A 12,582-nucleotide genomic window follows, 5' to 3' on the forward strand; every position below is an offset into this window, starting at 1 on the left:
ATAATTCTGGGTATCATGAACTTAAATTACAACGGCAACATTTTCTGATGAAAAGATCATCAGGCCATTTAGCCTGACAGTTCAATTCTTACTTTTCCCCAAGTGATGAAAGAGCAGTAAAGAAAAAAAACTTTCATTTATATGGTGCCTTTTACATCCTTAAGACATTACAAAGTGTTGCACAGCTAATGAATTACTTTTGAAGTAAAGTCACTGTTATATAGTCAAATGCAGCAACCAAATTTGCACAGTTAACAGCAATGAAATATAAAGAAGAAAAAAAGAGCCTTGCATTTATATAGCGCCTTTCACGACTTCAAGACGTCCCAAAGTACTTTACAGCCAATGATGTACTTGTGGAGTGTAGTCATTGTTGTAATGCACACAGCAAGCTCCCACAAACAGCAGTGAAAATGAGCAGATCATCTGTTTTATTGATGTTGGTTGAAAATAAATATTGGCCAGGACAGTGAAGATAAGTCCTCTGCTCTTCTTCCACATCCACCTGAGAGAGCAGATGGCGCTTCAGTTTAACATCTCATAAGTGCCATAAAATCTTTTACAAACACCTAAATAGATGGACAGCGTCTCAGTTTCTCATTCGAAAGACGGCATCTCTGACAATTCAGCACTCACTCAGTACTGCACTGACTTGTCAGCCTAGATTATGTGCTCCAGTCCTAGTGTAGGGCTTGAACCTCAGAAACATAGAAACATAGAAAATAGGTGCAGGAGTAGGCCATTCGGCCCTTCGAGCCTGCACCACCATTCAATAAGATCATGGCTGATCATTCACCTCAGTACCCCTTTCCTGCTTTCTCTCCATATCCCTTGATCCCTTTAGCCATAAGGGCCATATCTAACTCCCTCTTGACTATATCTAACGAACTTGCATCAACAACTCTCTGCGGTAGAGAATTCCACAGGTTAACAACTCTCTGAGTGAAGAGGTTTCTCCTCATCTCGGTCCTAAATGGCTTACCCCTTATCCTTAGACAGTGACCCCTGGTTCTGGACTTCCCCAACATTAGGAACATTCTTCCTGCATCTCCTGTCCAGTCCCATCAGAATTTTATGTTTCTATGAAATACCCTCTCATTCTTGTAAACTCCAGTGAATACAGGCCCAGTCGATCCAATCTCTCCTCATATGTCAGTCCTGCCAACCCGGGAATCAGTCTGGTGAACCTTCGCTGCACTCTCTCAATAGCAACAACATCCTTCCTCAGATTAGGAGACCAAAACTAAACACAATATTCCAGGTGAGGCCTCACCAAGGCCCTGTAGAACTGCAATAAGACCTCCTTGCTCCTATACTCAAATCCCCTAGCTACGAAGGACAACATGCCATTTGACACCTTCACCGCCTGATGTACCTGCATGCCAACTTTCAATGATTGATGTACCATGACACCCAGGTCTCGTTGCACTTTTCCTTTTCCTAATCTGTCGCCATTCAGATAATATTCTGCCTTTGTGTTTTTGCCACCAAAGTGGATAACCTCACATTTATCCACATTATACTGCAACTGCCATGCATTTGCCCACTCACCTAACCTGTCTAAGTCACCCTGCAGCCTCTTAGCATCCTCCTCACAGCTCACACCGCCACCCAGCTTAGTGTCATCTGCAAACTTGGAGATATTACATTCAATTCCTTCATCTGAATCGTTGATGTATCTTGTAAATAGCTGGGGTCCCAGCACTGAGCCCTGCGGCACCCCACCAGTCACTGCGTGCCATTCTGAAAAGGACCCGTTTATCCCTACTCTCTGCTTCCTGTCTGCCAACCAGTTCTCTATCCACGTCAATACATTACTCCCAATACCATGTGCTTTAATTTTGCACAACCATCTCGTGTGGGATCTTGTCAAAAGCTTTTTGAAAGTCCAAATACACCACATCCACTGGTTCTCCCTTGTCCACTCTACTAGTTACATCCTCAAAAAAGTCTAGATGATTTGTCAAGCATGATTTCCCTTTCATAAATCCATGCCGACTTGGACTGATCCTGTCACTGCTTTCCAAATGCACTGCTATTTCATCTTTAATAATTGATTCCAACATTTTCCCCACAACCGATGTCAGGCTAACCGGTCTATAATTCCCCATTTTTTTTCCCCTACTTTTTTAAAAAGTGGTGTTACATTAGCTACCCTCTAGTCCATAGGAACAACAGAGCAACCACTACTAAGCCAAGGCTGACATTGCTATAAAGTTTAATGGACTAATTTCTCCACATCATGAGACACACCTGTAACTGGGGTTGGGAAACATTGGTTTTATTTAATGTCTGGTTTAAATTTGTAAAAATTTCCAGATAGCCCACTCAAAAGTTCAAAGTGACCTGGCTGCCTGGTGCAAAACCTGTGAGCAATGTTATTTTGGAAGCAGGCTGAGTCACTTATTGGCATGGAGAATCGTGTTGGGTGTTAGGAACTTACCAGCTCACCGTGGTTCTTCTGGTGTGCTTGCAGCTTGTACTTGTCCGCGGTGATGTAACCGCATCCCTCGGCCGAGCACCTCAGCTGGATGTTGCTGTGCTTCTGCACGACATGGCGTTTCAGGCAGTTCTTGGTGATGGAGGAGTAGCTGCACTGAGAGCAGTAGTATAGGTGCTCCCGAGTGTGCGTCCGAATATGCATGTCATAGTGGACTTGGTACCAGTATAATTTTCCTTTAAAGGAGCGGGGTGGGAAGAGGGGAAAGAGAGGAGGTGAGGATGGAGGGGGGCGGGGAGGGGTAGGGTTTGGGGGGAAAAAGCACCGTAAAATAAATAATTAGGACTAAAACACTGGGAAAATTTCTCAGCCATGAGGGTACCTGCATCAAGGCTGTAAAATCGGATACTGCAAGGGAGAAGCAGGTAGTTTTTGCCAAAGCATCAGTTTAAAGCACTCTGTCATATTTGTAATCATTTTATGTCATTCACTGCTAGGTTTCTAAGTATATACTTAAAAGTATGGTAACTAAGCCAACTGAATTTTATTGAATTGCAATTTTATTCATCTGTTTTATTAGTTTGGAAGCGTCCCTGTGGGCCCGGTCCTCCAATGCTTAACAACTGCCCATGCAATGCTTACAGCTGGTAAAAGCAGGCGTAGGGCCTGCTTTCATCAACGTAAGAGTATATATAAGGCGTAAATAAAACATTTAAAAATCCAAAATTGTGCATATACACTTTGTGAGTTTATGCAAATATTGGTCCAGATTGAGATGTTTAAAATTATTTAGCAAAAATTTAAACTTTTAATTGAGGAAGGGACATGAATAAAATTGTAATTCAGTTCAATTATAATCATTAGAATTCTATAAATTGTATAATTATTAGGAAATATCATTGCATATCATCTCTTCGTAAATGATTGCAATAGAATCTTCCTTTGCCATTGGCGGACTGGGCCCACACAATCCCAGGGACACTTCTGAACTGCCTGTGTCCCTGGGACCCATGGGCCTTTACGCTGCCGTACGACTGTAGGCCCGAGACAGCAACCCTTCAGAGCCTGGACGCCTGGAGGTAAATTCATAAATGTTTTGCGGGTCAGAGGCGTACTCTGGAGGTACGCCTCCGACCTCAATTTCTAGGCCAATGTACTTCCATTGCTGTTTCATGTTAATAATGGCTGTCTGGAATGCATGAAAACAATCTTGGTAACTTAAAATGATCCAAGGGTATATCTTTCTTAAAGTACTCATATCCTTCAATCTGATGTATCATTGCATTTTAAGTACACTGTAATTCACTGCCAGGTTTCTAAATACATGCTTAAAAGCTATGATAACCCAAATTCAAAACAGATTCCATTCGCGTGATTAAGATTCAAAATAGCTGCTCAGTATGTTTTGTCTGGTTTACAGCATTAATGCCACATGCGATTTTTAAAATTAAAATGCTTCGCAACTCGTAATCTTACAATTCTACTCGGGTAAGTCATGATTTTTTCTTTGATTGGCTGTTGGAGACATGTGGGTTGGAGGCAATGTTCCCTCCGAGCTGCGCTTAGCTAAGCTAAAGGGAGGAAGTTGTGCTTCAGTTGTATTGAGCATCTAGAGTACTGCATTCAATTTTGGGCACCACTCCTCAGGAAGAATATATTGGCCCTGGAGGCAGTGCAGCGCAGATTCACCAGGGCTTAGAGGGTTAAATTATGAGGACAGGTTGCATAAAATTCGCTTGTATTCCCTTGAGTATGAAGAGTGAAGGGTGCTCTGATCGAGTTGTTTAAAATGTTAGAAGAATTCATTAGGGCAGATACAGAGGAACTATTTCCTCTGATGGAATTAAGAACATGGGCATAATCATAAAATTAGAGCTAGGCTATTTAGGAAGGCAATCAGGAAGCACTTTTTCAGACAAAGGGTAGTAGAAATCTGGAATTCTCTTGACCAAAGGGCTGTGGATGCTGGGACAATTGGAGCTATCAAGATGAAGATTTCTCAACTTTCTCATCCCTATTAATGCAAGATTAGAAATTACTGCTGGCTATGTTACTGCTACAAACACATAACACACTCATATCAAGTTATGTGCTGCCACATGCACGCTCTCAACCTCTCTCTTTAACAGCACCGACTCACTCCGTCCGCAGTTACATTTCATCCTGCGCCTCATCCGGCGCTTTAACAAAAAATGTTTTCCTTCCTTTCAGGTATCAAGGATCGTAAGCTTCAGCTTGGACACCAACGGCCCCTTTGGAACCTTTTACCCCCACACTTCCCTCTGATCCCATTCCTTCTTCCAATCTCATCCCATGCCGTGTTTTCACTATCCCCTCTCTGATCCCGAACAATCAGTCCTCAGCAAAGGCCTGAGCTTCATCCCCTTACCTCAAATTCATCACCTCAATGAATTTCGAGCTTGGCACGATGCTGAGCTCTTTTTCCGCCACCTTCGCCTCTGTGCCCACTTCTTCGGTCAGGAGTCATTCTCCCCCCGCATCCCCGCACAGCTGACCCGTTTTCAGAATTTGTGCTCTACCTGGATCCCTCCCTCTCTAGATCTCTTCATTGTGAACTGACGACGGGACATCGGCATTCTCAATTTCTCTGCTCCCCCTCACTCACTCCAACCTACCTCCCTCTGAACTGGTAGCACTCCGGTCTCTCAGATCCAACCCCAACTTTGTCATTAAACGTGCTGCTGTTGTTTGGCGAACCGACCTCTACCTAACAGAGGCTGATCGCCACCTCTCTGACACCTCCTGAATACGTGGCTTGAGGAATGGTGCAAGAAGGAGGGATTCAAATTCTTGGGACATTGGAACCGGTTCTGGGGGAGGTGGGACCAGTACAGACCGGGCGGTACCAATGTCCTAGGGGGAGTGTTTTCTCGTGCTGTTGGGCAGGGGTTAACCTAATATGGCAGGGGAATGGGAACCTATGCAGGGAGACAGAGGGAAGTAGAATGGGGGCAGAAGCAAAAAATAGCAAGGAGAAAAGTAAAAGTGGAGAGCAGAAAAACCCAAAGCAAAAATCAAAAAGGGCCACATTACAGCAAAATTCTAAAGGGGCAAAGTATGTCAAAAAGACAAGCCTGAAGGCTCGGTGCCTCAATGCAAGAGGTATTCGTAATAAGGTGGACGTATTAACTGCGCAGGCAGCTATTAACGAATATGATATAATTGGCAATTATGATATAATTGGCTCCAGGGTGACCAAGGCTGGGAACTCAACATCCAGGGGTATTCAACAGTCAGGAAGGATAGACAGAAAGGAAAAGGAGGCAGGGTAGCGTTGCTGGTTAAAGAGGAAATTAACGCAATAGTAAGGAAAGACATTAGTTTGGGTGAAGTGGAATCTGTATGGGTAGAGCTGCGGAACACCAAAGGGCAGAAAACACTACTGGGAGTTGCGTACAGACCACCAAACAGTAGTAGTGAGGTTGGGGACAGCATCAAACAAGAAATTAGGGATCCATGCAATAAGGGTACAGCAGTTATCATGGGCGACTTTAATCCACATAAATATTGGGCTAACCAAACTGATAGCAATATGGTGGAGGAGGATTTCCTGGAGTGTATTAGGGATGGTTTTCTAGACCACTATGTCAAGGAACCAACTAGAGAGCTGGCCATCCTAGACTGGGTGATGTGTAATGAGAAAGGACTAATTAGCAATCTTGTTGTGCGATGACCCTTGGGGAAGAGTGACCATAACATGATAGAATTCTTTATTAAGATGGAGAGTGACACAGTTAACTCAGAGACTAGGATCCTGAACTTAGGAAAAGGTAACTTCGATGGTATGAGATGTGAATTGGCTAGGATAGACTGGCAAACGATACTTAAAGGGTTGACGGTGGATAGGCAATGGCAAACATTTAAAGATCACATGGATGAACTTCAACAATTGTACATCCCGGTCTGGAGTAAAAATAAAATGGGGAAGGTGGATCAACCATGGCTAACAAGGGAAATTAAGGATAGTGTTAAAACCAAGGAAGAGGCATGTCAATTGGCCAGAAAAAGCAGCAAACCTGAGGACTGGGAGAAATTTAGAATTCAGCAGAGGAGGACAAAGGGTTTAATTAGGAGGGGGAAAATAGAGAATGAGAGGAAGCTTGCTGTGAACATAAAACCTGACTGCAAAAGCTTCTATAGATATGTGAAGAAAAAAAGATTAATGAAGACAAACGTAGGTCCCTTGCAGTCAGAATCAGGTGCATTTATAATGGGGAACAAAGAAATGGCAGACCAATTGAACAAATACTTTGGTTCTGTCTTCACGAGGGAAGACATAAATAACCTTCCGGAAATACTAGGGGACCGAGAGTCTAGTGAGAAGAGGAACTGAAGGAAATCCTTATTAGGCAGGAAATTGTGTTAGGGAAATTGATGGGATTGAAGGCCGATAAATCCCCAGGGTCTGATAGTCTGCATCCCAGAGTACTTAAGGAAATGGCTCTAGAAATAGTGGATGCATTGGTGATCATTTTCCAGCAGTCTATCGACTCTGGATCAGTTCCTATAGACTGGAGGGTAGCTAATGTAACACCACTTTTTAAGAAAGGAAGGAGAGAGAAAACGGGGAATTATAGATCGGTTAGCCTGACATCAGTAGTGGGGAAAATGTTGGAATCAATTATTAAAGGTGAAGTAGCAGCGCATTTGGAAAACAGTGACAGGATCGGTCCAAGTCAGCATGGATTTACGAAAGGGAAATCATGCTTGACAAATCTTCTAGAATTTTTTGAGGATGTAACTAGTAGAGTGGACAAGGGAGAACCAGTGGATGTGGTGTATTTGGACTTTCAAAAGGCTTTTGACAAGGTCCCACACAAGAGATTGGTGTGCAAAATTAAAGTACATGATATTGGGGGTAATTTATTGATGTGGCTAGAGAACTGGTTGGCAGACAGGATGCAGAGAGTCAGGATAAGCGGATGCTTTTCAGAATGGCGGGCAGGGCTCGGTGCTGGGACCCCAGCTATTTACAATATACATTAATGATTTAGATGAAGGAATTGAGTGTAATATCTCCAAATTTGCAGATGACACTAAGCTGGGTGGCAGTGTGAGCTATGAGGAGGATGCTAAGAGGCTGCAGGGTGACTTGGACAGGTTAAGTGAGTGGGCAAATGCATGGCAGATGCAGTATAATGTGGATAAATGTAAGGTTATCCATTTTGGTGGCAAAAGCATGAAGGCAGAATATTATCTGAATGGCGGCAGATTAGGAAAAGGGAAGGTGCAACGAGACCTGGGTGTCATGGTACATCAGTCATTGAAAGTTGACATGCAGGTACATCAGGCGGTGAAGGCGGCAAATGACATGTTGGCCTTCATAGCTAGGGAATTTGCGTATAGGAGCAGGGAGGTTTTACTGCAGTTGTACAGGGCCTTGGTGAGGCCACACCTGGAATATTGTGTTCAGTTTTGGTCTCCTAATCTGAGGAAGGATGTTCTTGCTATTGAGGGAATGCAGCAAAGGTTCACCAGACTGATTCCCGGGATGGCAGGACTGACATATGAGGAGAGACTGGATCGAATGGGCCTGTATGCACTGGAGTTTAGAAGGATGAGGGGGGATCGCATAGAAATATATAAAATTCTGATGGGACTGGACAGGTTAGATGCAGGAAGAATGTTCCCGATGTTGGGGAAGTCCAGAACCAGGGGACACAGTCTAAGGATAAGGGGTAAGCCATTTAGGACCAAAATGAGGAGAAACTTCTTCATTCAGAGAGTTGTTAACCTGTGGAATTCTGTACCGCAGAGAGTTGTTGATACCAGTTCGTTGGATATCTTCAAGAGAGAGTTAGATATAGCCCTTACGACTAAAGGGATCAAGGGGTATGGAGGGAATGCAGGAAAAGGGTACTGAGGTGATGATCAGCCATGATCTTATTGAATGGTGGTGCAGGCTCGAACGGCCGAATGGCCTACTCCTGCACCTATTTTCTATGTTTCTATGTTTCCCACCTTCCCCTGCATTATGACCCCACTACCGAACATCAAGCCATCATTTTCTAGACCGTCACTGACCTCATCTCCTCTGGAGATCTTCCCTCCACAGCCACCAACCTCACAGTTCCCCAACCCCGCACAGCCCGCTTCTATCTCCTTCCCAAGATCCACAAACAGGTAGACCCATCGTTTCAGCCTGCTCTTGCCCGATGGAACATATTTCATCCTATTTCGACTATTTTTTTTCTCCCCTTGTCCAGTCTCTTCCCACTTACATCCGCAACTCGTCCGATGCCCTCTGCCACTTTAACAGCTTCCAGTCTCCTTTTCATTATGAACGTCCAATCCCTCTACATTTCCATCCTCCACCAGGACGGCCTGAGAGGACTCCGCTTCTTCCTCAAGCAGAGGCCCAACCAGTCCTCATCCACCACCACCCTCCGGCCTCTGGCTGAACTTGTTCTCACATTGAACAACTTCTCCTTTGACTCCACTCACTTCCTCAAAATTAAAGGTGTTGCTTTGTGAACCTGCATGGGTCCAAGCTATGCCTGCCTTTTCGTGTGATATGTGGAACATTCTTTGTTCCAGTCCTAGTCGGGTCCCCTCCCTCACCTCTTTTTCCGATACATTGATGACTGTTTCCTGCTCTCGCCCCGAATTAGAAAATGTCATTCACTTTGCATCCAATTTTCGCCCTTCCCTCACCTTCTCATGGTCCATCTCTGATTCTTCCCTTCCCTTCCCTTCCTCGACTTCTCTGTCTCCATTTCTCGGGATAGACTATTGACAACATTAACTATAAGTCCACTGACTCCCACAGTTATCTGGACTACACTTCCTCCCACCACACATCCTGTAAGGATTCCATTCCATTCTCAGTTTCTCCGGCTCCGTCGCATCTGTTCTGACGACACCACCTTCCACGAGTGCCTCTAATACATCTTCCTTTTTCCTCAACCAAGGATTTCCCTCCACCATGGTTAACATGGCCATCGACAGTGTCCGTTTTATTTCCCATACTTCTGCTCTCACCCCTGCCCCTCCCTCTTAGAACCACGACAGAGTTCCCCTTGTCCTCACCTTTCACCCCACCAGCCTCCACGTTCAATGGATCATCCTCCGCTATTTCCGCCACCTCCAGCGTGATCCCACCACTAATCACATCTTCTCTCCCCTCCCATCTCAGCATTCCGAAGCGACCACTCCCTCTGCGACACCCTGGTCCATTCCGCAGTCACCCCCAGCACCCCCTCCCCTTCCCACGGCACTTTCCCCATGCAAGCGCAGGAGATGCAACACCTGCCCTTTTACCTCCTCCCTTCCCACTGTCCAGGGCCCAAACACTCCTTCCAGCTGAAACGGCGATTTACTTGTACTTCTTTCAATTTAATATACTATAGTCACTGTTCACGCTCTACACTGGGGAGACCAAACGCAGATTGGGTGACCGCTTTGCGGAACACCTCCGTTCAGTCTGTAAGCGTGACCCCGAGCTTCCGGTCGCCTGTCACTTTGGCCCCAAGTTTCCACACGCTACAAAACGGGCGCCCCTCCGAGCTGGGCGCCCGTTTTTCGCGCCGAAAACGGCACCGGAAAAAAAACACGCGATTCTGGCTGCTCAACTTGTGAGGCTTCCTGCAGCCTTCTCACTGCCTCCTTCCCCCCCTCCCGCCGTCGGGAATGGCTGCCTCTGCCTCCCCCCTCCCCCCCCCGCCCACCCGCCGTCGGGTATGGCTGCCTCCCCCCCCCCCCGCTGCGGTCGATCGAGCCCTCACTCCCTCCCTCCCTCCCCCCCGCCGTCGGGAAAGGCTGCCTCCCCCCCCCCGCTGCGGTCGGTCGAGCCCTCACTCCCTCCCTCCCTCCCCCCCGCCCCCCGTCGGGAAAGGCTGCCCCCCCCCCCCCGCCCGCCGTCGGGAAAGGCTGCCTCCCCCCCCCCCCCCCCACTGCGGTCGGGAACGGCTGCCTCAACTTGTGAGGCTTCCTGCAGCATTCTCCCTGGCTGAAGCACTTTCACACAGGTAGGAAGATGGTTTATTTAATCTTTTCTTTGCTTATAAATTTTTATTCAGGTTGGATTTATTTGTATAATATTTGTATAAGTATAAATAAGGATTTATTGTAGAATTTAATGACTTCCCTTCCCCCCCCTCTCCCCCACCTCGTTCTGGACGCCTAATTTGTAACCTGCGCCTGATTTTTTAATGTGTAGACAAGGTTTTTTCAGTTCTACAAAAATCTTCACTTGCTCCATTCTAAGTTAGTTTGGAGTACGTTTTCACTGTGGAAACTTTCAAATCAGGCGCCAGTGGCCGGACACGCCCCCTTTTGAAGAAAAAATTCTGTTCCAAAGTGAAACTGTTCTAACTGACTAGAACTGCAGAAAAAAAAATGTGGAGAATTGCGATTTCTAAGATAGTCCGTTCTCCACCAGTTGCTCCTAAAAATCAGGTGCAAATCATGTGGAAACTTGGGGCCTTAAATTCTCCGCTCCACTCCCACTCTGGCCTCTCCGTCCTCCTACACTGTTCCAATGAAGCTCAACACAAGCTCGAGGAACAGCACTTCATCTTTCGTTTAGGCACTTTACAGCCTTCTGGACTCAACCTCAAGTTCAACAATTTCAGATCATAATCTCTGCCCACATTTTGTTGCCTTTCCTCCTCTTTTTTTTTTACAACACCCCCTCGTGCTTTTTATTTTTTTCTGTTTCCCATGGCAGCTGGTAATTATTCCGCCATTCACACCCTATCTCGACTCATTTTTTGTTTCCTAACTTGTGTCATTACCATCACAATTTGGCCCATCATTCTTTTTGTCTCTCAAATCTTTCCTGCCTTCCATCCTATCACAGACCTTCCCTTTTTCTTCTTTCTTCCCCTCTCCCTTTCAGTGCCCCTTGAGAATTCCTTAAGAATCTAATACATTTCAAACTTTTGCCAGTTCGGCAAAAAGGTCATCGACCTGAAACGTTAACTCGGTTTCTCTCCACAGATGCTGCCTGACCCACTGAGATTTCCAGCATTTTCTGTTGTTATTTCATACCAAATTACTATCTCCTTTCTTTTAACACAGCCTTAAATCCACTTTGGAGGGTAAATGGGACTGAGGTACCGATCAGCCATGGTCTAACTAAATGATGGAGCAGGCTGGAAGGGCTGAATGGCTGAATCTCCATGAGCAATTGGCTTATGCATTTTCCATGAATTTCTTGGGATAGGGAGATGGTAGGAAATTAATATTTCAAGGAACTTCAGAAAAAACGTGGGAGATCAACTGACATTTAACTGATCTATTTATAGTAAGGTACTACCTGTGGTGTGCAGTGATTCAATTCCAGGATTAATGGTTGAGGGATAAATTATGTCAACGTTAAAGATTAGATTGGATAAGTGCATGAAGGAAAAGTCATATAAAAATAGGGTAGGTACATGTGATTAGACTGTTCGCTCGTGTGGCGGGTAAACGTCAATATGGGCTGGTTGGGCAAAATGACCCGATTCCATGTTATAGGGCTCAATTTTCCCCAGTATTTGCGCCGTTTTTTTTTGGAGTAGGCTGCTTTTTCTGGCCCAATTTAAAAATCCCCAGTTTCCCCAATCAATTTGTACCAATGTAACTCATTTAGTTGCATTTTTTTTTTAAAGGTGTTTTTTTTTCCTCAAAAGGGGGCTTTACCAGCCACCTACGCCAATTCTGGCCATTTAGGCAACTTTGGCCAGCTGACAGTTACTCCATTTCGACTTAGGCCAGCATATGTGGCCTCTCCAGAAAACCTTGCGAAGAGTTAAAAAATCGGTGCAGTTAAGTACATCGGAGGTCATTCGGCCTGTGCTAGGGGAGGGAAGCGAAGCGGACTGGGACTGGCACCCACTCGGGGACCGGAGAGGCTAGGCAGGGGAGGGAGGGAGCAAACTGACCGGCAGGCACGCACTCGAGGGCCACAGAGCAGGAAAGCACTGCACTGCACTCGGGGACCGGAGAGGCTCGGCGGGGGAGGGAGGGAGCAAACTGACCGGCAGGCATGCACTCAAGGACCACAGACAGGGAAGGCACTGCACTCGGGACCGGAGCGGCTCAGCGGGGGAGGGAGCAAGCTCGAAGTACAACCCCTGGAGAGCTTACAGAGAGTAGAATTGTTCTTGCATAGTAGGACATCACTGTTGCTTCCATTT

At 45.8% G+C, this 12,582-nt stretch overlaps 1 protein-coding gene across 4 annotated transcripts in view; it reads right to left on the bottom strand.

The window, feature by feature from the left end:
- Positions 1–12,582, bottom strand: part of zfat (zinc finger and AT hook domain containing) — a 187,885-nt gene that overhangs the window by 85,151 nt on the left and 90,152 nt on the right. For all 4 annotated transcript variants that reach the window (XM_070895392.1, XM_070895402.1, XM_070895412.1 and 1 more), the window contains one exon: positions 2,444–2,676. In XM_070895392.1, coding sequence (XP_070751493.1) covers positions 2,444–2,676 — 233 coding nt within the window. The remainder of the gene's footprint in view (positions 1–2,443; positions 2,677–12,582) is intronic.

Source organism: Pristiophorus japonicus, chromosome 1 (genome assembly GCF_044704955.1).
Source record: "Pristiophorus japonicus isolate sPriJap1 chromosome 1, sPriJap1.hap1, whole genome shotgun sequence".
NCBI classification, from domain to species: Eukaryota; Metazoa; Chordata; class Chondrichthyes; family Pristiophoridae; genus Pristiophorus; species Pristiophorus japonicus.